Source organism: Neophocaena asiaeorientalis, unplaced genomic scaffold (assembly GCF_003031525.2).
Source record: "Neophocaena asiaeorientalis asiaeorientalis breed wild unplaced genomic scaffold, Neophocaena_asiaeorientalis_V1.1 scaffold37, whole genome shotgun sequence".
NCBI lineage: Eukaryota > Metazoa > Chordata > Mammalia > Artiodactyla > Phocoenidae > Neophocaena > Neophocaena asiaeorientalis.
Window position 1 is genome coordinate 2,172,125 of NW_020174269.1, and position 25,283 is coordinate 2,197,407.

The 25,283-nt window shown below is 35.9% G+C and overlaps 1 protein-coding gene across 2 annotated transcripts in view; it reads left to right on the forward strand.

The window, feature by feature from the left end:
• MSH3 (mutS homolog 3) overlaps positions 1-25,283 on the forward strand; it is a 182,367-nt gene that overhangs the window by 127,488 nt on the left and 29,596 nt on the right. For both annotated transcript variants that reach the window (XM_024755697.1, XM_024755698.1), the window contains exon 20: positions 20,615-20,772. In XM_024755697.1, coding sequence (XP_024611465.1) covers positions 20,615-20,772 — 158 coding nt within the window. The remainder of the gene's footprint in view (positions 1-20,614; positions 20,773-25,283) is intronic.

A 25,283-nucleotide genomic window follows, 5' to 3' on the forward strand; every position in this document is an offset into this window, starting at 1 on the left:
TATATATATATATATATACACCACATCTTCTTTATCCATTCGTCTGTTGATGGACACTTAGGTCTCTTCCATATCTTGGCTATTGTAAATAATGCTGCTGTGAACATTGTGGTGCATGAATCTTTTCAAACTAGTGTTTTTTTGTTTTCTTCAGATGCATACCCAGCAGTGGAATTGCTGGATCATATGGTAGTTTTATTTTTAGTTTTTTAAGGAACCTCCATACTATTTTCCATAGTGGCTACACCAATTTACACTCCCACCAACAGTGTAAATGGGTTGCCTTTTTCAGCATCCTCACCAATATTTTTTATTTGTAGACTTTTTGATGATAGCCATTCTGACAGCTGTGAGGTGATATCTCATTGTGGTTTTGATTTGCATTTCTCTAATGATTAGTGATGTTGAGCATCTTTTCATGTGCCTGTTGGCCATCTGTATATCTTCTTTGGAAAACTGTCTATTCAGGTCTTCTGCCCAATTTTTAATGCGGTTGTTTGTGTTTTTGATGCTGAGTTGTTTATATATTTTGTAAAAGTACAGGCTCCGGACGCGCAGGCCCAGCGGCCACCGCTCACGGGCCCAGCCGCTCCGCGGCATGTGGGATCCTCCCGGACCGGGGCACGAACCCGTGTCCCCTGCATCGGCAGGCGGACGCCCAACCACTGCGCCACCAGGGAAGCCCTGCCCAATTTTTAATGCGGTTGTTTGTGTTTTTGATGCTGAGTTGTTTATATATTTTGTATATTAATTCCTTATTGGTCATATCATTTGTAAATATTTTCTCCCATTCAGTAAGTTGTCTTTTTGTTTTGTTGATGGTTTTCTGTGCTGTGCAAAAGCTTTTAGGTTTAATTAGGTCCCATTTGTTTCTTTTGGCTTCTGTTTCTTTTGCTTTAGGAAACTGATCCCCAAAAATACTGCTATGATTTATGGAGTTTTATGGTTTCAGATCTTTAATTCATTTTGAGTTTATTTTTATATATATTGTCATAAAGTGTTACAATTTCATTCTTTTAAATGTAGTTGTTCAGTTTTCCCAGCACCACCTATTGAAGAGATTGTCTTTTCTCCATTGTATACTCTTGTCTCCTTTGTTGTAAATTAATTGATCATTAGTGTGTGGGTTTATTTCAGTGCTCTCCACTCTGTTCCATTGATCTTTGTGTCTGTTTTTGTGCCAGTACCATGCTGTGTTGATTACTGTAGCTTTGTAGTATTGTCTGAAGTCTGGGAGGGTGATACCTCCAGCTTTGTTCTCTTTTGTCAAGATTGCTTTGGCAACTAGGGGTCTTTTATGGTTCCATATAAATTTTAACGTTATTTGTTCTAGTTCTGTGAAAAATGTCATGGGTATTTTGATAGGAATTGCATTAAATCTGCAGATTGCTTTGGGTATTATGGACATTTTAACAATATTTTTTCCAGTCCATGAACACGGGATATCTTTCCATTTCTTTGTATCACCTTCATTTTCCTTCATTAATGTTTTATAGATTTCAGAGTATAGGTCTTTCAGTTCCTTGGTTAGGTTTATTCCTAGGTATTTTTTTCTTTTTGATGCGATGTTAAATGGATTGTTTTCTTGCTTTTCTCTTTCTGATAGTTCACTATTGGTGTATAGAAAAGCAACTGATTTTTTTATATTAGTCTTGTATCTTGCAACTTTACTGAATTCATTTATTAGTTTTAATAGTTTTTTGGTGGAGACTTTAGGGTTTCCTATATATAGTATTATGTCATCTGCAAATCGTGACAGTTTTACTTATTTTCTTCCAATTTGGATGCCTTTTATTTGTTTTTCTTGTGTGATTGCTGTGGCTTGGTCTTCCAATATTATGTTAAATAGAAGTGGTGAGAATTGTCATCCTTGTCTTGTTCCTGATTTTAGAGGGGAAGCTTTTAGCTTTTCACTGTTGAGTATAATGTTAGCTGTGGGTTTATCATATATGGCCTTTATTATGTTGAGGTATGTTCCCTATATACCTACTTTGTTTTTATCATGAATGGATTTTGTCAAATGCTTTTTCTGTGTCTATTGAGATGATCATGTGATTTTTATCCTTCCTTTTGTTAATGTGGTACATCACATTGATTTTGTGAATATTGAGTCATCCTTAATCCCCTGAAATAAATCCAACTTGATCATGGTATATGACCCTTTTTATATATTGTTGGATTTGGTTTGCTAATATTTTATTGAGGATTTTGGCATCTATATTCATCTTAGATATTGGCCTATAATTTTCTTTTCTTTTTTTGTAGTGTCTTTGATTTTGGTATCAGGGTAATGGTGGCCTCATAGAATGAATTTGGGAGTGTCTGTCATCTTCAGTTTTTTTTGGAATAGTTTGAGAAAGATAGGTATTTGCTCTTCTGTGTATGTTTGGTAGAATTCCCCTTTGAAGCCATCTGGTCTGGACTTTTGTTCACTGAGAGGTTTTTTAAATTACAAATTCAATTTCACTACCAGTAATTATATGTTCAATTTCACTCCTAGTGATCATTTGTTCAGATTTCTTCTTGATTCAGTTTGGAAGGTTGTCTCTTTCTAGAAATTTGTCCATTTCTTCTAGGTTGTCCATTTTGTTGGCATATAACTGTTCATAGTATTCTCCTATGATTTTTTGTATCTCTGTGATAGCAATTATTATTTCTCTTCTTATTTATTTGGGCCTTCTCTCTTTTTTTTCCTTAATGAGGTTTATCAATTTTGTTTATCTTTTCAAAAAATCAGCTCTTGGTTTCATTGATCTTTTCTATTTTGGGGAGGGTGGTTGTCTCTATTTTATTCATTTCCTCTCTGATCTGTATTATTTCCTTCCTTCTTTTGACTTTGACCTTTGTTCTTCTTTTTCTAATTCCTTTAGATGGTACGTTAGCTTGTTTATGTAACATTTTTCTTGTTTCTTGAGGTAGGTGTGTATTGCCATAAACATACCTCTTGTAGCTGCTCTTGCTACATCCTATAGATTTTGGAGTGTTGCATTTCCATTTTCATTTGTCTCAAGGTATTTTCTGATTACCTCTTTGATTCCTTCATTGATCCATTGGTGTCTTAGTAGCATGTTGTTTAGTCTCTGTGTGTTTGTGCTTCTCCCATTTTTCTTCCTATAATTGAGTTTTAGTTTCATATGGTTGTGATTGAGAAATGCTTGATATAATTTCTACCCTCTTAAGTTTGTTGAGGCTTATTTTATGGCCTAGCATGAGAACATTCCATGTGCAGTTGAAAAGAATGTGTATTCTACTGCTTTTGCATAGAATGTCCTGTAGATATTAAGCCCAGTTGGTCTAATGTGTCATTGGAGACACTGTTTCCTAATTGATTTTCTGTCTGAATGATCTGTGCATCGATGTAAGTGGGTGTTAAAGTTCCCTACTATTATTATATTATTGTCAATTTCTCCTTTTATGTCTGTTAGTATTTGCTTTATATACTTAGGTGCTCCTCTATTAGGTTTATATATGTTAGTGAGTATTATAGCCTCTTCTTGTATTGATTCCTTTATCACTATATAATGCCCTTTTTTGTGTGTTTTGTTATAGACATTGTTTTAGAGTCTATTTTGTCTGATATAAATATTGCTACCTCCACTTTCTTGTTGTTTTATTAGCATGAAATACCTTCTTCCCACCCTGACTTTCAGTCTGTGTTTCTTTAGCTCTGAAGTAAGTCTCCTGTATATAGATGGGTCCTTTTAAAAAAAATCTCAGTAGCCACACTATGTCTTTTGACTGGAGCATTTAGTTCATTGACATTTAAAGTGATTATTGATAGGTATGTACTTATTGGCATTGCCATTTTGTTACTTGTTTTCCGGTTGTTTTTGTAGTTCTTCTCTGTTCTTTTATTATTATTTTAGTTGCTTCCCTTTTGGCTTGATGATTTTTCTTTAGTGGTATGCTTGTGTTCTTTTCTCTCTAGTTTTTGTTTATTTATTGTAGGTTTTTGATTTATGGTTACCTTGGGATTTATTTATGTTGACCTATAACTATATCTACTTGTTTTAAATTGGTAGTCATTTAAGTTCAAACACATTCTAAAAGATGTGTTTGAACAATTTTTTACTCCCCCGTTAGAGGACAGTGGGAATGAAAAGTCCCACCCAACTGAGAAGGCATCTTGAGACCAAACGATGAGGGAGGCAGCCCCATATAATCAATGGGTCACTTTATTATAGGGTAACTTACTGACAGGGTGCAATTGGGATTGAGGAGACAGTGATACGGAGGCATTCGTAGGTGCAGTCTGCACTGCCGAGGGACCATTGAGACAACTTTATAATTGACCTAGGGTGTGGGGGATAGGTGCTTGGAAACAGAATGTGCATTCCTAAATTAAATTTATGAATGGGTAACTAGTCTTGTGGGCACTAGGAATACATCAGTGAAGGTTTTCATCATTGTTTGGGGACTAACAGAGCATAGAGGCCACTTGATCCTAATTATTATTAAACAATATCTGTTAACTCAAAGCCCTTAATGACAGAGAAGTGATTTACTGCATAGTACAGTCCTGGGTAGTGTCAGTGGAAGGACAGGAGGGACTCTAAGGGCCCAAGATGGCATCAGTTAGCCTAACAGCTATATATCCCCTCTCCCACATTTTGTGTTTTTGATGTCATATTTTACATTTTCATGTTTATCCCTTTATGGTTGTTCATTGTAGTTATAGTTCCTTCTACAATTTTTTGTCTTTTAATCTCATACTAACTTATTTAAGTGGTTGATCCTCAGCTTTTACCATATATTTGCCTTTACTAATGGGATTTTCCTTCTCTATAGATACTTACTTCATGTTATAGTCTCTTCCACTTAGAGAAGACCTTTTAACAGTTCTTTTAGGGTAGCTTTAGTATTGATAAACTCTTAGTTTTTGCTTGTCTGAGAAGTTCTTTATCTCTCCTTCAGTTCTAAATGATAATCTTGCTAGGTAGGTTATCCTAGTTTGCAGGTTTTTCTTTTTCAGCACTTTAAAAATATCATACCACTCCCTACTGGCCTGCAAACTTTCTGCAGAAAAATCAGCTGATAACGTTATGGGAGTTCCCTTATATATGACTGTTTTTCTCTTGATGACTTTAGAATTCTCTCTTTAACTTTTGCCATTTTAATTATGGTATATCTTAGGGTGGGTCTATTTGGATTCATCTTGTTAGGGAGTCTCTGTGCTTCCTATACCTGATTATCTGTTTCATTCTTCAGGTTCAGGAAGTTTTCAGCCATAATTTGATCAAATATATTTTTGACCCCTTTTTCTCTCTCTTCTCCTTCTGGGACCCCTATAATGCAAATGTTGGTTCGCTTGATGATGTCTTAGAAGTCCCTTAAACAGTTCTCATTTTTTAAATTTGTTTTTCTTTTTGTTCTTCTGATTGGGTGATTTCCATTATTCTATCTTCCAAATCACTTGTGCATTCTTCTGTATCACCTAGTCTGCTATTAATTCCTTCTAGTATGTTTTTCATTTCAGTTATTCTTAAGTTCTGACTGGTTCTTTTTTATACTTTCTTGGTCCTTGTTACAATTCACACTGTGTTCCTCTATTCTTTTCCCTAATTCAGTTAGCATGCTTATTACTAATGCTTTAAACTCTTTATCTGGCAAATTACTTATTTCTGTTTCCTTAGTTGTTTTCTCAGAGGTTTTCTCTTGTTCTTTTGATTGAAACAAATTCCTTTGTCTTATTATTTTACTTAACTTTCTCTGTCTGTGTGAAATTAGGTGAAACAGTTACCTGTTGTGGTCTTGAAAGGGTATTCCTTGTGTGGGAGCGACTTATATAATCTGAATGTGCCCAGTGCCTTTGGTGGGAGAGCTAGATCTCACGTGAGCATGAGTCACATCTTTCCCCAGGGTGTGCTAGAAGCCATCACCTTGGTAGGCAATGGGATTGGACGTGGAAGGCCCAGGGCCAGAGCCAGGTGAGAGCTGGAGCTTCTCCTCTGCTCTGTGGCCAACACCACCCTATTGGGGGCAGGGGCAGGTCCCAAGGTACAGGAGCAGAAGCCCTGAGAGTTGGGTCCAAGCTGGCTCCATTCCCTCAAAGTGTGTGCTCTTGTTCTCCCTGCTCCCGCCACCAGTACCCTCGTCCCAGCAGGGAGCAGTGCTGGAGCAAGAGGGTCTGGGTGTTGCCTCAGCCACTGTCGGATCCTGAGACTGCTTCTGATGTGCTGCCTCTGTAAGTGCCAGTAACGGCTGCCCCTGCCCTGTTCAGATGCTGTTCCCAGTCTGAGCCGCCTTTTTGCTTTACAACTGAGCACTCCCCTCGGCTGCTGCAGCTCTCACCCTAGTGTGGAACTGCGCCGTAGAGCAGGTGGGGCCGTTGTGGGCACTTGGCCTAGATCTGGGCACGGGCTGCGGTGGTCCTGGCCACAGTCAAAGCCCAGGACCACTTCTGATGCGCTGTTTCTGTCAGCACCAGTAATGGCTGCTCTTACCCCATTCAGATGCCATTCTGGGTCTGGGCTGGCAGTCCCTTGCAAGTGAGCATTCTCCTCAGCTGCAGCAGCACTCACCCTCGCATGGAGCTGTGTCACAAAGCAGGTGGGGCCTGAGCGGGTGCTTGGTTCAGACTAGGGCATGTGCTGGAGTGGTCGCAGGAAACCTTCCAGAGTCCAGTGTAGTTTCAATTTGCTTTCTGCACCTTGTTTCAAGAGTAAGGAAGTTTGTGTGCACTCTTCGTGAACGTTGTCTAGGTTTCTTTCAGCCTTCCTGTTGGTCCCACTGGCTTTCTAACCAGCTAAGGGGACTCTTCTTCCCTGTGTTGGACCCCAGGCCTGGGGCGCCCAATATGTGGCCTGAACCGCTCACTCCCCAGGGAGGATCCCCCTTCTCTTCTATGTCCTTTCCCAGGGTCATATGTCCTGACCTGATTGCTTCTCTTCCCTTCCTACCTGATTCTTTGTGGATCTTTCTTTTTGTTTATTTATTTTTGTTTAAAAAAATATTTTTTATTGAAATGTAGTTGATTTACAGTGTTTCAGGTATACAGCAAAGTGATTCAGTTATATATATATACATATATGTATATATATTCTTTTTTGGATAATTTTTTGTAATAGGTTATTAGAAGATACTGAAAATAGTTCCCTGTGCTATACAGTAGGTCCCTGTTTTTTATGTATTTTATATATAGTAATGTGTATCTGTTAATCCCAAATTCCCAATTTATCCCCACCACCCCTTCCCCTTTGGAACCATAAGTTTGTTTTCTGCGTCTGTGAGTCTATTTCTGTTTTGTAAATAAGTTCATTTGTATCCTTTTTTTTGATTCTCTCTGTGGATCTTTCTTACAGCTTTGGTTGTACAAGAGTCTTTCTGCCAGTTTCCAGTTTATCCTCAGTGAGAATCACTATAAATGTGTTTTTCACATAGCATGATCATCATATATTGTTAATGATTGGAGGAAATATTAATGGCATTTGAATGTTATTTTCTATCACTTCTGTCTTCTCGTGCTCCTTTCTTCCTGGATAAACTGCTTTTTTTTTTTTTCTTTTTCTAAATCAACAGTTTTTTTGAAAACTCTTTTTTTAATTAATTTTTTTTATTGGTGTATAGTGGATTAACTAATGTTGTGTTAGTTTCTGCTGTACAGCAAAGTGAGTCAGTTATACATACACATATATCCACTCTTCTAGATTCTATTTCCATACAGGTCCTTTCAGAGAATTGAATAGAGTTCCCTTGCGAGGTTCTTCTTCTTCTTATTATTATTATTTATCTGTTCTATATATAGTAGTGTGTATATGTAGGTTCTTTTTTTTTTAACATCTTTATTGGAGTATAATTGCTTTACAATGGTGTGTTAGTTTCTGCTTTATAACAAAGTGAATCAGTTATACATATACATATGTTCCCGTATCTCTTCCCTCTTGTGTGTAGGTTCTTATTATTTATCTATTCTATATATAGTAGTGTGTATATGTCAATCCCAGTCTCCCAATTTATCGCCCCCCTTCCCCCCCGCCGGGAACCACAAGTTTATTTTCTACATCTGTGACTCAACTTCTGTTTTGAAAATAGGTTCATTTATACCATTTCTTTAGATTCCACATATAAGTGATATCATGATATTTGTTTTTCTCTTTCTGACTTACTTCACTCTGACAGTCTCTAGGTCCATCCACATCTCTACAAATGACCCAATTTCTTTCCTTTTTATGGCTGAGTAATATTCCATTGTATGTATATACCACATCTTCTTTATCCATTCCTCCGTTGATGGACATTTAGGTTGCTTCCATGTCCTGGCTATTGTAAATAGAGCTGCAGTGAACACTGGGGTGCATGCATCCTTTTCAGTTATGTTTTCCTCTAGATGTATGCCCAGGAATGGGATTGCTGGATCATATGGTAGCTCTATTTTTAGTTTTTTAAGGAACCTCCATACTGTTCTCCATAGTGGCTGTATCAATTTACATTCCCACCAACAGTGCAAGAGGGTTCCCTTTTCTCCACACCCTCTCCAGCATTTATTGTTTCTAGATTTTTTGATGATGGTCATTCTGACCAGTGTGAAGTGATACCTCATTGTATCACTGTACAGAAAATTAGGTGATACTCAAGTCTTGGAAATTAACATTGAACATTAACATTGAACAATTTTAGCTTTTTTTTTTTTTTTTTTCTGCTATGCATCTCCTGACTTCAGGGATATTCTGACTGATCATCGCTGTAGTTTACCCAGTGAGAAATCCAATGAGGTATGAGGTATACCTCATTGTAGTTTTGATTTGCATTTCTCTAATAATTAGTGATGTTGAGCATCTTTTCATGTGCCTCTTGGCCATCTGTATGTCTTCTTTGGAGAAATGTCTGTTTAGATCTTCCACCCACTTTTTGATTGGGTTGTGTTTTTTTTGATATTGAGCTGCGTGAGCTCTTTGTGTATTTTGGAGATAAATCCCTTGTCAGTCGCTTCATTTGCAAATATTTTCTCCCATTCTCTTTCGTTCACTCAGAGGTGGATCAAAAAAGATCTTGCTGCAATTTATGTCAGAGAGTGTTCTGCCTATGTTTTCCTCTAAGAGTTTTATAGTATCCTGTCTTACATTTAGGTCTTTAATCCATTTTGAGTTTATTTTGTGTATGGTGTTAGAGAATGTTCTAATTTCTTTTTTTTCTTTTAACACGTAGCTGTTCAGTTTTCTCAGTGCCATTTATTGAAGAGACTGTCTTTTCTCCATTGTATATTCTTGCTTCCTTCACCATAGATTAAAAATATGGAACACTTCATGAATTTTCTTGTCAAGGATAACTGCTTTTTAAAGTGTTCTGACCTGTGTAGAATGTTCCTCTTCTCTTTTCCTATCTCTTACTCATCTCCAGTGATTGAACTACTCAGCCTTCAAGACCCAAAATATGCTACAGCCTCCTTAGAGCCTTCCCCATCACTGTGGCCAGAAATAATTTCTTTCTATTCTAGCACTTTCTCTATTCCTTTTTTAAAAAATTCTTATCGTGTACTACTTTTTGGTACATGAGTGTAGTGGGAAAGTGCCTGACTGATGGGAGATGTAAATTCAAATCCTGCTCTGCTGTTAGTTTACTGTCATCTCAGATAGGCCACCATACTCGCTGGGTCTTGATTTCTTCATCTATAAAATGAAAGGGTTGGGCAGAGTAATAACTAGCTCTCAGTGGAACGTAAATTGGAAAGCATGTAGATGTTGGAAGGATTTGGACTTTTATCTTGGTATCTCACCGTACAGCCTGTACTTCTCTCCAGCCTCATTCTCCCCCTTTCTGTTTGGAGTTTGCCTTGGGTTAAAAGTGCAGGGATTTGGCTGAGAGCTTGTCTGGACGAAGCTTTCACTGAGGAGTCTCTTACTGTAACGTGCCACTGATTGACATTTTCAGGGAATAAAACACTTTGATACCATTGAACTTTTTCAGCAGTCTGCAGCTATTATAAAAGTAGTTCTACCATGATTCCTTTTTTTTTTTTTTTTCTCGGTACGCGGGCCTCTCACTGCCGCGGCCTCTCCCACTGCGGAGCACAGGCTCCGGACGCGCAGGCCCAGCAGCCATGGCTCACAGGCCCAGCCGCTCGGCGGCATGTGCGATCTTCCTGGACCGGGGCACGAACCCGTGTCCCCTGCATCGGCAGGCGGACTCTCAATCACTGCGCCACCAGGGAAGCCCTACCATGATTCTTTTAAAAGGATAGATGTCAACATCTGTACTTGTCAAGGAAGAAAGCAGTTTTTGCAGAAAATTAGGTGATACTCAAGTCTTGGAAATTAACAATGAACAATTTTAGCTTTTTTTTTTTTTTTTTTTTCTGCTATGCATCTCCTGACTTCAGGGATATTCTGACTGATCATCGCTGTAGTTTACCCAGTGAGAAATCCAATGAGGTATGAGGTATACCTCATTGTAGTTTTGATTTGCATTTCTCTAATAATTAGTGATGTTGAGCATCTTTTCATGTGCCTCTTGGCCATCTGTATGTCTTCTTTGGAGAATTGTCTGTTTAGATCTTCCACCCACTTTTTGATTGGGTTGTGTTTTTTTTGATATTGAGCTGCGTGAGCTCTTTGTGTATTTTGGAGATAAATCCCTTGTCAGTCGCTTCATTTGCAAATATTTTCTCCCATTCTCTTTCGTTCACTCAGAGGTGGATCAAAAAAGATCTTGCTGCAATTTATGTCAGAGAGTGTTCTGCCTATGTTTTCCTCTAAGAGTTTTATAGTATCCTGTCTTACATTTAGGTCTTTAATCCATTTTGAGTTTATTTTGTGTATGGTGTTAGAGAATGTTCTAATTTCTTTTTTTTCTTTTAACACGTAGCTGTTCAGTTTTCTCAGTGCCATTTATTGAAGAGACTGTCTTTTCTCCATTGTATATTCTTGCTTCCTTCACCATAGATTAAAAATATGGAACACTTCATGAATTTTCTTGTCAAGGATAACTGCTTTTTAAAGTGTTCTGACCTGTGCAGAATGTTCCTCTTCTCTTTTCCTATCATGATTCTTTTAAAAGGATAGATGTCAACATCTGTACTTGTCAAGGAAGAAAGCAGTTTTTGCAGAAAATTAGGTGATACTCAAGTCTTGGAAATTAACATTGAACAATTTTAGCTTTTTTTTTTTTTTTTTTTTTCTGCTATGCATCTCCTGACTTCAGGGATATTCTGACTGATCATCGCTGTAGTTTACCCAGTGAGAAATCCAAGGATGCTGGCTCTGAGCTAGAGCAGCACTCTCATTTAGTGGTGACTGTGATTTCTTGTCATTGAGTAGGGATTCCCTTGAGACATCTGTCAGGGTGGTCTTCACTTAGCATCCCAGTTCTACTACTTAGTAGTTCTGCATTACTGGGCAAGGTAATAGTTAGCTTCTCCAAGCCTTTCTTTCCTCACCTGTAACATGAAAATACAGTGATACTAATATTACCCCATGAGACTGTTCTGAGAACTGGATGAGATGACGAATATAAAATCTTGAGCACAGTGCCTATGATTTTCTTATGATACCTTGAAGTTTACCTTTTATTTTTTTTTTTATCTTTACCTCTTTTTTCTCCCAAAGAATATGGCATTAAATGTGGAACTTGATTAGCTATCTTAAAATGTACTGATTTAAATTCAGTGTTTTGACTCTTAGTACACAATACTAAGATCTTATGACATGCTATCCAGACATTGCCAATACTAAGGTAAAAACTTTAAAGAATGAAATTCTAGCCTCTCCAAAGGTTCATCAGAGTAATAGATGCTATCCAGAAACAGTCCCCTTGGTGCAGTACTTCAGCTTTTGTTCCCTGTCATTCATCCATCCATCCACCCATCCATGTGTGGTTTCTTGAGAACTTGCTCTGTGCATGGCATCTTGCTTGATGCTACCACAGGTTTGGGCACTGTCTAGGCCAGTCCTGTTGGGTGCATTACTAGTGACTTTAGTAGGCTCCAGAGTGGGTAGTGGTTTTTTGCCAACTTTTGGCTTCTGGCTATTCTATTAGAATGCTTACTCATCCAGACTGGTCTTCCAGATAGATTTAATGTATCTTTCATATCTGACACCCTTTGATCTGTGGTGCCTCAAATACATATTATCCTCACTAAAAGATAGATAAACACATTAGATAGGTGAAATTCCTTGATCATGTATGTACTTGCTATGTCATCTTGGGAACTAGAGAGGAAAGGTAGTCACATATCCCTGACTAGTTTTACAGAGAGTACAAATGACTTTTTGAAATGTGAGTTCTATATACTTTATAAACTTGGGTTATATATTAATCTTTTTGACCAATCTTTATAAAGTATTCACCTATAATTTCTTTTTTTTTTTTTGCGGTACGCGGGCCTCTCACTGTTATGGCCTCTCCCGTTGCGGAGCACAGGCTCCAGACGCGCTGGCTCAGTGGCCATGGCTTACGGGCCCAGCCGCTCCGTGGCATGTGGGATCCTCCCGGACCGGGGCACGAACCCGCGTCTCCTGCATCGGCAGGCCGACTCTCAACCACTGTGCCACCAGGGAAGCCCACACCTATAATTTCTTAAGTTTTACTTTTCAGGTTTAGGTCCTTAATGAATCAACCTAAAATCTATTTTTATATCTTGTGTGAGGTGGGATTCCAGTCTCATATCTTTCTATATAATCAGTTGTCCTACATCAATTTTCAAATAATCCATTCTTTCCCATCAATCTGCAGAATTATTTCTGTCATATATTAACTTTTCATATTTTCATGGAACTGTTTTGGACTCTTATTATTTTCCACTGGTCAGTTTTATTTTTTTTTGGTGGTTGTTGTTTTGTTTTTGGTTCCTAAGCCAAAATCACAGTTTTATTTACTATAGCATTTAAATGATGTTTTACATCTCCCCACCTATTCTTCTAATAGAACATCTTGAGTTTTCCTTAGCATTTGCTTCTCCATTTCATTTTAGAGTCAACTTAATTAGTTCTCTGTGGGGGAAAAATTGAGATTTTTATTGGAATTGCATTGACCCTAGGGATCACTTTGGGAGAAAGTTGGCATTTTTATGATATAGATGTGGCATATAAATTTGTTCCTCTATGAATGTAGTATATACTTATTTTGGTTTTCTTTAAGTCCTCTCAAGAAAAGTAAAAAATGATTTTCATAAAGGTTTTTTTACATCTTTATCATATTTATTACTAAGTATTCCTTTGTTGCTATATATAGATCATAACTTTTTTTTGAATTTTATTTTATTTTTTTTATACAGCAGGTTCTTATTAGTTATCCATTTTATACATACTAGTGTATATACATCAATCCCAATCTCCCAATTCATCACACCACTTTTTTACAATTATTTCCTAATTATTTGTTGCTCTTACAGAAAAATGAAGTTTATTTTGCATTTTGATCTTAAATCTAGCCACCTTGTTAGACTCTCTCATTAGTTATAATAATTCGTCTAGCCATTCTTCTTGGTTATCTTTGTAAACCATCATGCGTCTGTGAATGACAATTTTGTTTTGTTCTTTTTAGTCCATAATTATACCTTTTATTTTTTTCAGTGTCATGTTATGCTACCTGGGGCCCCCAGCATAAGGATGAATAAAAGCAGTAATAGTGGACATCTTGTCTTGATTGATCTAAAGGAAATGCTTTTAATATTTGATCATTAAGTCTGATGTTTGTGATAAGGCTTTGGTGGATACCCTCTTCCTGGTTAAAGAAGATCTCTAAGGGTCATTTTGCTTTATCAGTCATTCATCACTTACTGGTGTATAGTGTCAGGGAAAGAGACTTGTTTTCCAGCTAAATAAACATTATTTAAATATTAGAACTCTGAAGTCTAAGTTTTTATGTGATATTTTTCTCTATATATACAAAGAATTGATTTTTGTGTATCAATTGGCTCTGAAATCAAATAAATTGAAAACTTTGTTTTCCTGTATTGAATGCTGGAGAGATGAAGTATTCAAGGAACATGTATGTGATCATGTGGTTCTAAACACCAGCAGTTTCTGTGTAGTTCACTGTAAAAGGAAAATGTCATTCCTTTTGAAAATAATGGGAAGTACCAGATTTGCTTATTAATTTTTCGCTAACTTATATGCAATTTAAATCCAAAAGAGAGTAACATTTTTATTTGTGTAAGTGCCATTCACATACTTATTTTACTAATCAAACTCTTCCAATAAGTTTCACATTTGACTTTTACATTAAGCCTAACAAACTTACTTTCATTTCCTTTTATCCATTTCCTTTAATTCATTTTTTCTGTTTCAATTAGAGTGTGTTGTGACTTTTTCTTCATGTGGCTTAGTGTTAAGAAACATGATTTACAAAAACTGTTACAGCATTTATAATTTTGAAGGAATTTCATATTTTGTTTTCTTATTTACTTTAAATTTCACAAAATTCATGTAAGGCCAAGATTTCTGTTATTCATTCTTACAGATGAGGAAATGAGATGTACCTACCTAGTTAATGGCAAAGCCAGAAACTGATATCATCTTCTAACAACACATACTATTATATTTTGCTTTATCACTGTAGATCTTATTTGCTAAAATATTTAGTTATTAAATTAAGATTTTTTTAAGATACCCTGTCAAATTTATTGATTTTCACTGGATGAAAAAATGGAATCGAACAATAATTACTTTTATTTTTCAAGGCATTGGGAGGAGTAAGGTTGTCTACAAGATAAAGGGTATATGTTTTTCTTATAGCTTTCCTTAATTACTGATTTAAAAAAAATTTCTGCTCCTGCATTCCCATTGGCCACCCTCACGTGCTCATTGAATTTGGTAGTTCCGCTTCAGGCAGCTCCATAAGCAATGCCTTCTCAGTTCAGGGGGTCTTAGCATGGCACGTGTAACCCTTCTGTGGGTTATCTCCTTTGTGTTATATTCTTTCACTTTCCATTATGTGCTTTTCTATAGTACTTTGTTTTTGTATAATATGCCGGAAATCTAAGTAACAAAATGTCGTTTGGAACTTATGTGAATTTTTCTGAAATTATATGTGTTTTTGCAAAGAGTTACTTGATTGTTCGTGATTATCCATGAAATAATTAAATCTTAAAGTAATTCACTTAAATAACTTTCAACTACCTGATATTTCAAACAAGTGGAAAGGTACAGAAAACAGTATAACATTCATTTACCCCTCAGATATCATAGAGACTGATATTTTGTAATAATTTAGGGTTTTTTTAAGTGAATAAAATAGTATACATAGAGCTAAGGTCATATGTAATTAACTGCCATCTCTTTTCCTCCCTCTTTACCTCCTGCCGTCATTGGCAACCATTATCCTGATGTTATTTATTATCCTTATGTATGGCTTTTATTCTTTGATATAGATGTATCTTAATACTATATAAATATTTTCGTATATACTTAAAGTTTACATAAATATGTGCCACTGAACCTATCTTATTGTATTCTACCTTGTAAATAATTGTTTTAATAATTGTACAAAGTAGATCTTTTCATTTTCCTAGTGATAGACAATTTCTATGTTTTGTCTATGACGAATACAAACAGTATTAGAGTGAACAGCTTTACAAATGTCTTTTTGAGCGCTTGTGTATTTTCCTAGATTTCTAAAAGAGGAATTGCTGTGTCATATGTACCAGTATATGGACTCTTTAACATCAGTAAACATTTCCAAATTGCTGTCCACATTCTTGCCAACATGCTACGTAAACAGACTTTTAAACTTTTTGATGGTATGATGAAAGTAAAAAGTTATTTCTTAAAATTATTCCTTCAAAAGTTTTCACTATGGATATTTCTTTATTTTTTCATATGAATGTAAGGAATAGGTCCCTTGAAAATACTGCTGATTTCATTTTCCTTTCCCTGATTAACATGTTTTTGGCCTTTCATGTTTCTTTTTTTTATAAATATCATATTCATGTCCTTTGCCCATTTTTCCATTGTTTTGGTATTATTAATAAGTAGGAGTACTACTTCTTTGTTGTATGCCTTTTCATTTTGTGTTTGATGACTGCTTTTAACAGCGGTTTTAAAAATTTAATCAAATGTATTAGTCTGTTCCTGTATGATTTATATTTTTGTGTTGCTTTTCCTATCTTGTTCAGTAAATCATTCTCTACCTTCATGTCATTAAGTCGTTCTCCCATGTTTTCTTCTAAAAGTTTAAGATTTGCTTTTCACATTTCTTTCTTTCATCCATCTAGATTCGATTTAGGGACTCTGTGAGATTCAAGCCTAACTCAATTATCATATGGATACCCAATTGTCCCACCATTGTTTATTGAACCATGGTATCTTTTTTGCTTATTTATAAAATAAGCAAAATACCAAGTGCCATGTATACGTTTGTGTCCGGGCTTTCTGTTACTGCTATGTTTACCTGTGCCTAAAGCAATATTGCACTTTTAATTACTATAGCTTTATTACAAAGTCTCCTCTCACAATTGTGGTTCTTCAAAATTGTATTGACTTTCCTTTGTTTTTTGTTTGTTTGTTTTTAATCTATCAAAGACATTTCAAAATTAACTTCTAGAATTGTATTGCTTGGTATATTAATTTGTGAGAATATATTCATTTCCTTTTTAAAATAACCCTTATTGAAATATACAGAATTATGCACAAATCATAAGTGTACAGCTTAGTGAATTTTCACAAAGTGTACCCATTTGAGTATCCCAAAACCAGGTTGAGAAGTAGAACAATAGAATGGAAATGAACACATTCTAAAAGCTCCACTTGTAGAGTATGAGAAGGCCTCCCAGTAGCTACTTCCCCCCCGAAAGTTAATCACTGTCCTAATATCTTTTACCAAAGAATAATAATTTTGGTTATTTTTGCTTGTTTTTGAGCCTTATATTAATAGAGACGTACAATATATACTCTTTGTGTCTGGCTTCTTTGATTCAACATTGGTTTTATACAGTTCATCCGTATTTTTTGCATATTATTTATTTCCATTGTCATAGAGAATTTCATTGTATAAATACATAACTTTTCTGTTCTATTGATAAACATTTGAGTTACTTCCAGTTTAGTACTATTATGAAAAGTATTACTGTGAACATTCTTTTACATTTTTTTTAATATACATCGTATACATTTCTGTTAGACATGTACCTAAGAGCAGAATTGTTCAGATATGTTTACTTTCAGCTTTAATAGATTCTGCCAAACAGTTTCCCAAAATAGTGTACAATTTCCTTCCCCAGTAGCAGTATATAAAAATTCCAGTTGTTTTGCATCTTTGCCAAAGCTTAATACTGGCAGTTTTTGGTTTTAACTTTAGCCATTTAGTGAAGTGATGTGGTCTCTCTGATTTGGTTTACATTTTCTTAATGATTTCAATGATGTCATCTTACTGGCCATTTGTGTTTTTTCTCTTGTCATTCATTCATTCATTCATTTAGGCTGCATTGGGTCTTTAGTTGTGGCACTGCGAGGTCTTTGTTGTGGCCTGTGGGATCTTGCACTGCAGCACATGGGCTTCTATCTAGTTGTGGCTTGCAGGTTTTCTCTCTGTAGTTGTGGCACATGGGCTCCAGAGCATGTGGGCTCTGTAGTTTGTGGCATGCAGGGCTCTCTAGTTGAGGCGCTCAACAAGCTCAGCAGTTGTGGCGCGTGAGCTTAGTTGCCCCATGGCATGTGGGACCTTAGTTCTCCAACCAGGGATCGAACCCACGTCCCCTGCATTGCAGGATGGATTCTTTACCACTGGACCACCAGGGAAGTCCCTCTCTTGTCATTTAAAAATTTTTTTTTCAGCCATATTTCTTGACGTTGTCTTTCTTTTGATTTGTGGGAGTTCATTTTGTATACTGTATTCGGGTCTTTGGGAAATACTTAGTACATATATCTTCTATTCCATAATTTTTCATTCTCTTAATTACATCTTTTAATGAATAAAAGTTCTTAATTTTAATGTACTCTAATTTTCAGCGTTTTTCTTTACAATTAATTGTGATTCATGATCAGCTTATGAAATCTTCATCTACCCCAAGGTCATATGTTACTGTCTAATAACCTTATAGTTTTTCCCTGTCTTTCAAATCTGTAATCCACCTGGAATTGATTTTTATGATGTAACTTAAGAAATCAAGATTTAAAATTTTTCTATATGGATATCTTTTTGACTCAGCACTAGTTATTAAAAGGAACATCCTTTGTCCACTGTGCTACAGTGTCACTTTTGTTGTAAGTCAGGAAACTGTATACATGTCAGTCTGTTCTGGACTGTATTCTGTTCCACTGGTCTATTTGTGTCTGTGCCGGAATCACACCAGTTTAATTATTGTAGCATTACAATATTGAGCCTTCTGGTCTATGAACATGGTGCTTCCTTTAATTTACTTAGGCCTTCTTTAATTTCTTTCAATAATGTTTTGTAGTTTTCTCTTTAGAAGTCTTGGTCATTTTGTTAGGTTTGTTCCTAGGTATTTGATTTCTTTTGATACTATGGTAAATTATATCATTAAATTTTTAAAATTTGTAATTGTTGCTAAAATGTAGAAATAAAGTTGGCATTTGAATACTGAACTTACACCCAGAGCTCTTGCTCAATTCATTTGTCAATTCTAATAATTTTCATAGATTACTTTAGATTTTTCTGGAAACACAGTTTTTCCTGTATGTCATTATTCCTTTATGTAGGAATAATGACAGTTTCGTAATTTCATCATTTTCTTTCCAATTCTTATACCTTTTATTTCCTTTTCTTGCAATTTTTTAAATGAATGGATATTGAATTTTATCAGATGCTTTCTTTGTGTCATTGGAGAGCATCATGATTTCTGTATTCTGTTAATGTGGTGAATTACGTTGATTGGCTTTTGAACATTAAACCAACCTTACATTCCTCAAAAATTCTAAATGGTTTGTATATCCTTGGATTGTCTTATTAATATTTTATTAAGGAGTCTTGCATATATTATATATTTATGGATGAAACTGACCTGTATTTTTTTTCTTGTAATGCTCTTGTCAGGTTTTGATGTCAAGATTATGTTGGCTTTCGGAAGTGATTTGGGAAGAGTTCCCTCTTGTTCTCTTCTCTAGAAGAGTTTTTGTAAGATTGGTGCTATTTGTTTCTTATATGTTTACAAGAATTCAGTGGGGAAGTTATCTGGGTTTGGGGTTTTTCTTTTGGAAGGGCTTTTAATTACAGATTTAATTCTTCAATAGGTATAGGATTATTCAGATTTTCTATTTCTTGTGTAATTTCTGTCAATTTTAAAAAAGAAATCTGTTCATTTAATTTGAATTTTCAAAACATTTCATATGCCAAATGTTCATTTGTTTATAATAGGCTTATTATTTTTTAACATCTGTAGGAGAATTTTAAAATTTTTAATCATAAGTTTTATCATTCTACTTGTACCAAGTTTGTTTCCTTTGCTTTTACTGTGCTAGGCTCTTTCTGTTCCAAGAAACACAGATTCACTCAAGTTCCTTCAAGTAATGGAGATTCATGAGGCTCATTATAAAGCCATATGTAATCCTAAGAGAAAGGAATCACACAGGAAGAGCAAGATCTCTAGTATACCTTGGCTTTAGGGAGACTGGAAATGTATGGTTAATAAGGATATGGGATATCTTTAGAGATGGGAACAGGTTTACTTTTTAATACCTTTAATAGTAAGACTTTCTAATGCTTTACTCTAATGCCCCCATTATTTGCATGAAGTTTCTTAATTCCTCTTGGCTCTTCTGTATTTTTTCTTTCCCTGCCCTACCTTTTGGTTACTCATAACTTCTTACTCATGGTCCCCAGTGCCTCGTAGCCTCATTTTGTGTTTCTTTTCAACCTCTCCCCCAGTTTGACTGAACCTCTCCATGGTTCTCCATTTCAGCTCCCAAGAGATTAGTTGAGTAGTTTCAGAAGACCGGTATGTGAAGCCACCTCTTAGGCTGTTGGTCAGTTACCGATTGGTTACTCTTGACCAGGCAGGTATTGCCAAGAGTGGTGGGTCCACATAGCATAGCATAGCACATGGATGCCTTAGGCTAATGCCTCTGTTGGGGGCTGCAGCTGGACAGTTTCTCTTAGGATGAGTCTATACATGGCAAGTACTAGAATTAGCTAATACAGGTAAGTTCTAGAAATTAAATCATAGCAAGTGTTGCAGCTTTTCTCCCATTTTCACTTATTCTGGTGAAATACCAGTGAGTAATTAAATCCTGATAAAACCAATATCTAGAATTTGGTATTATCCATCCCTTTAGCAGTTATCCCTCTTTAACTGAAAATATTCATGTGCTACCAACCCAGATTAGGGCTTTCTGCAATTAGATGTGTAATACCTATAATTTTAGTATGGACAAATGGAAATTGATAGATTTTAAATGTAAGTAATATAAAAAACAGACATAGGCAGATTAATGATTATTTAAAGAGAAAGCCATAGTATTTATCTCGTTTGGGTTGCTTCTTGTTATTTCCTTTTTTAAGTCCAGAAAGAACCATGTGTGCTGCTAAGACTTCACTGTTCTGTAATAGCACAGGTCAAGTTGAAAACAAAGAGGTCCTCTTTCCTTTTGTGATACTTAATGGGTGACATATTTAAACACGACACCTTAATCTTTTGCCTAATGCATTCTCATTTATGGAATAAATTGTAGCTATTACATAGAAGCCCCTCTAGTACAATAAGTGAAATTGCTTTTTAATTTTCTAGGGGGACTCAGAGAGAGTAATGATAATTACTGGACCAAACATGGGTGGAAAGAGCTCCTACATAAAGCAAGTTGCATTGATTACTATCATGGCTCAGATTGGCTCCTATGTTCCGGCAGAGGAAGCAACAATTGGAATTGTGGATGGCATTTTCACAAGGTAAAAACATTAGTTCTGTTTGAATATATTTCTGACAATAAGTCAAGCCCACATCGTCACATGAATTTTCTTCTTACGTACATAGTTAGGTGAACAGATTTGCTATATAGGATTTTGCTATTTAAAATTTCAGAACTTAAAGAAATCATTTCATCATGAAATTAATATCAGAAGAGACCTAGGAGATCATTTTTTCTGGTCATTTTCAACTTGTTGTTAGTAACCAAGTTCTTTCTTAAAGGAAATTATTTGTAGAAGTTGAAAATTAAACAGATAAAAGCAGATCTGCTCTGCCTTAATCAGAGGTAGAAGGCTTGAACCTAAATGTCCATCGACAGATGAATGGATAAAGAAGGTGTGGTACATATATACAATGGAATATTACTCAGCCATAAAACAGAATGAAGTAATGCCATTTGCAGCAACATGGATGGACCTAGAAATTATATTAAGTGAAGTAAGTCAGACAAAGACAAATATCATATATCACTTATATGTGGAATCTAAACAATGATACAAATGAACTTATTTACAAAACAGAAACAGACTCACAGACTTAGAAAACAAACTTATGGTTACTAAAGGGGAAAGGTGGAGGGAGGGATAAATTAGGAGGTTAGAATTAACATATACACATTACTATATATAAAATAGATAAACAACAAGGACCTACTGTACAGCACAGGGAACTCTACTCAATACTCTGTAATAACCTATATGGGAAAAGAATCTGAAAAAGAATAGATATATGTATATGTATAACTAAATCACTTTGCTATACACCTAAAACTAACACAACATTGTAAATCAACTATACTGCAATATAAAATAAAATTTTTCTTAATTTAAAAAAAAAGAGGTAGAAGGCTTGGAGACTTGGCTTCTAGGCTCTATAAAGCAGTCTGCAACCTAGTCTACCCTCCTTATTTTATAGGTCGGGAACTGACAACAGTCTGGAAAAGGCACTGGCCCAAGATAATTTAATTCATATTCTTTTTTGCTCTAAGGACATAACATGCAACTGGCTAAGATTTACCCTCAACCTATAAACCTAAATTGCATGCCATATTAGGAATATAGGTGAAATATCGTGGTCTCACCAATTAGGATTCATAGTTTAATCTATTTACTCAGATTTATCAGTTCTTAAAATATTATTTATACTTCTTATACTTACATTTTTAGAAAAAGGTAAATATAGTCTATAGTGTATAGTCAAAGTATATGTGTAGAGTGTCTGATTTATTTTCCTGCTTATTTAATATTTGACCCTTGAACACATCAGAATATATCACATGCTAAGGTTCATGCAGTTGAGTAGACATTAAAACACTTTAAGGCTTGGGTTTTAATCAGAGAATGAACAAAGCAAAACAACCTAAATTCTGTTGGGTTGGCTAAAAGGTTTGTTCCTTTTTTACCGTAAGATGGCTCTAGTAGTTCTTAGCTGTCTTTAACTTCATTTGAAACAATTTTGTTAGATTGTATTGTGACAGCTGTCACATCAGCATGCATTTAAAAAAAACATCAAAGGGCTTCCCTGGTGGCGCAGTGGTTGGGGGTCCGCCTGAGCTGTCACATCAGCGTGCATTTAAAAAAAACATCAAAATTGGTGAATTTTTATGTAGCCATTTTAATATTGAAGATGGAAGAAGAAAGCAACATTTTCAGTGTTTTATGCTTTATTATTTCAAGGAAGGTAAAAAGGCAACTGAAACGCAAAAAAAGATTTTGCATGTATGGAGAGGGTGCTGTGACTGATCAAATGTGTCAAAAGTGGTTTGTGAAGTTTTGTTGTGGAGATTTCTTGCTGGACGATGCTCCACGGTCAGGTAGACCAGTAGAAGTTGACAGCGATCAAATCGAGACATTCAATGAGAACAATCAACGTTATACCACGTTGAGATACCCAGGAGATACCAGGAGATACCGACATACTCAAAATATCCAAATCAAGCATTGAAAATCATTTGCACCAGCTTGGTTATGTTAATCGCTTTGATGTTTGGGTTCCACGTAAGTTAAGTGAAAAAAACCTTCTTGACTGTATTTCCACGTCCGATTCTCTACTGAAACGTAATGAAAATGTTCTGTTTTTAAAACAAGTTGTGACGGGCAATGAAAAGTGGATATTGTATAATCATGTGGAATGCAAGAGATCGTGGGGCAGGCGAAATGAACCGCTACCAACCACACCAAAGGCTGGTCTTCATCCAAAGAAGGTGATGTATTGTGTGTATCGTGGGATTGGAAGGGAGTCCTCTGTTATGAGCTCCTTCCGGAAAACCAAACGGTTAATTCCAACAAGTACGGCTCCCATTTAGACCAACTGAAAGCAGCACTCTATGAAAAGTGTCCATAATTAGTCAACAGAAAATGCATTGTCTTCCATCAGGATAACACAAGACCACATGTTTCTTTGATGACCAGGCAAAAACTGTCACAGCTTGGCCGGGAAGTTCTAATTCATCCACCGTATTCATGAGACATTGCACCTTCAGATTTACATTTATTTCGGTCTTTACAAAATTCTCTTAAAGGAAAAAGTTTCAATTCCCTGGAAGACTGTAAACAGTTCTTTGCTCAAAAAGATAAAAATTTTTGGGAAGATGGAATTATGAAGTTGCCTGGAAAATGGCAGAAGGTAGTGGAACAAAACAGTAAATATGTTGTTCAATAAAGTTCTTGGTGAGGGCTTCCCTGGTGGCGCAGTGGTTGGGAGTCCGCCTGCCAGTGCAGGGGACACGGGTTCAGGCCCTGGTCCAGGAGGATCCCACATGCTGCAGAGCGGCTGGGCCCGTGCACCACAGCTGCTGGGCCTGCGCTCTAGAGCCCGTGCTCCGCAACAAAAGAAGCCACCGCAGTGAGAGGGCCGCGCACTGCAATGAAGAGTAGCTTGCACCCACGTACAGCAATGGAGACCCAATGCAGCCAAAAATAAGTAAATAAAAAAAAAAAAAAAGTTCTTGGTGAAAATGAAAAATGTGTCTTTTCTTTTGACTTAAAAACCGAAGACACTTTTTGGCCAACCCAATATTTGATGCCGTATCACCAAACAGATGTTATTTTGATCTCCATATATTTGTAAATGAACTCAATATAATAAATTTTAAAAATATTTCTTTAGTTTTTAACATTATAATTAATTTTCTATTTCCTAAGAAAAAATACTAGGTATTTTATTTTGGTTACATTATTAGGAGGAGTGACAAGAGAAATTTCATCAATAGAAAAAAGATAAAAGGAAGAGAAAAATAAAAAGAAAGAGAAAAAATATCTTGGGCAATGTAAGGTAATTTGTCTGGAAGAGAATCTTGTTAGCAGAATATCAGGAATGTTTTTAGATACAAGTAATAGAAAAGAAAATAAGGCTTAACTTTTCTCATTTAACAAGGAAGCTTGAAGTAGGTGACCACTTCTGATGTTTCAGTGGCTCTGCAGTTTTGTTGTCTTCTCCTCATAGTTGCAAGATAGTTGCTGTGACTCCAGACATCACATTGATATTCATATGAGGAAAAAGGGAAAAGGAATGCAAAAGCTTCTCCTTTTTTTCAGGAAATCAGTACCTTTTCAGAAGCCTCCCAGAAAACTTTCACTTACATTTCGCTAACCAGCGCTGTGTCTCATGGCCATAATTACAAGCAAAACAAAGTATGAATTTGATTTTATCCAGCTTTTGTAACGGAGTTAGGCAAGGGACAGGTGTTTAGGAATGGATTTAGAGGTAACCAGAAAATAGTTTCTGCCACAAGGAATGAATTCAATGATAATAACAATAACTAACCTTTGTGATTATAACATATTTATAATATTAGTATAATAAAATTCTTACTAATGTATAGAACCTGTTCTATATATGTAAAATATTTATATAAAGTATATTCGATGAGAGCAAATATAAACCTTCTGGAAAAGGACGAAGTGCATTAATTCAACAAATTTGGATCTTTATCCATTCATTTTCATTTGTTCATTCATCCAACATATACTAACTTGGCATCTAACATATGACAAGCACTCAGAATACAAAGCAATCATAGTTTCTGTTCCCATGAAGTTTACCTGATGGAGAAGATCAGCATAAGCCAAAAACTTGTATAAAGAAATGTAAAATTGCAGCTGTGACAAGTCTACAAAGGCTAGGTATATGAGGCTGTGGCAGCCTGTGGTGCTGGGACCTGATCTGGTCAGGAACGTCAGGAGGAGGCTTCCTTTAACAAGTGATGTGTAATCTGAAGGAGGCGTTAACTAACCAAAGGAAAGAAGAGCATTTCAGACCAAGAAAGCAGCATGTGCAAATGTTCTTTCACATTAAAAAAAACTATAGTGAGACAGCAGCTGAAGGGTGGCCCTCTAGGGGAGCAAGATTCTCCATGAAGCTGAAGACGATAGGTAAGGGCAAGTTACACAAAGTGTAGGCCGTGTTAGGAGTCTGTGTAAGAGCCATGGGAAACCATTGAAGGGTTTTAAGCAGGGCTTGGTATGATCACATCTACATTGGCTGAAATGCA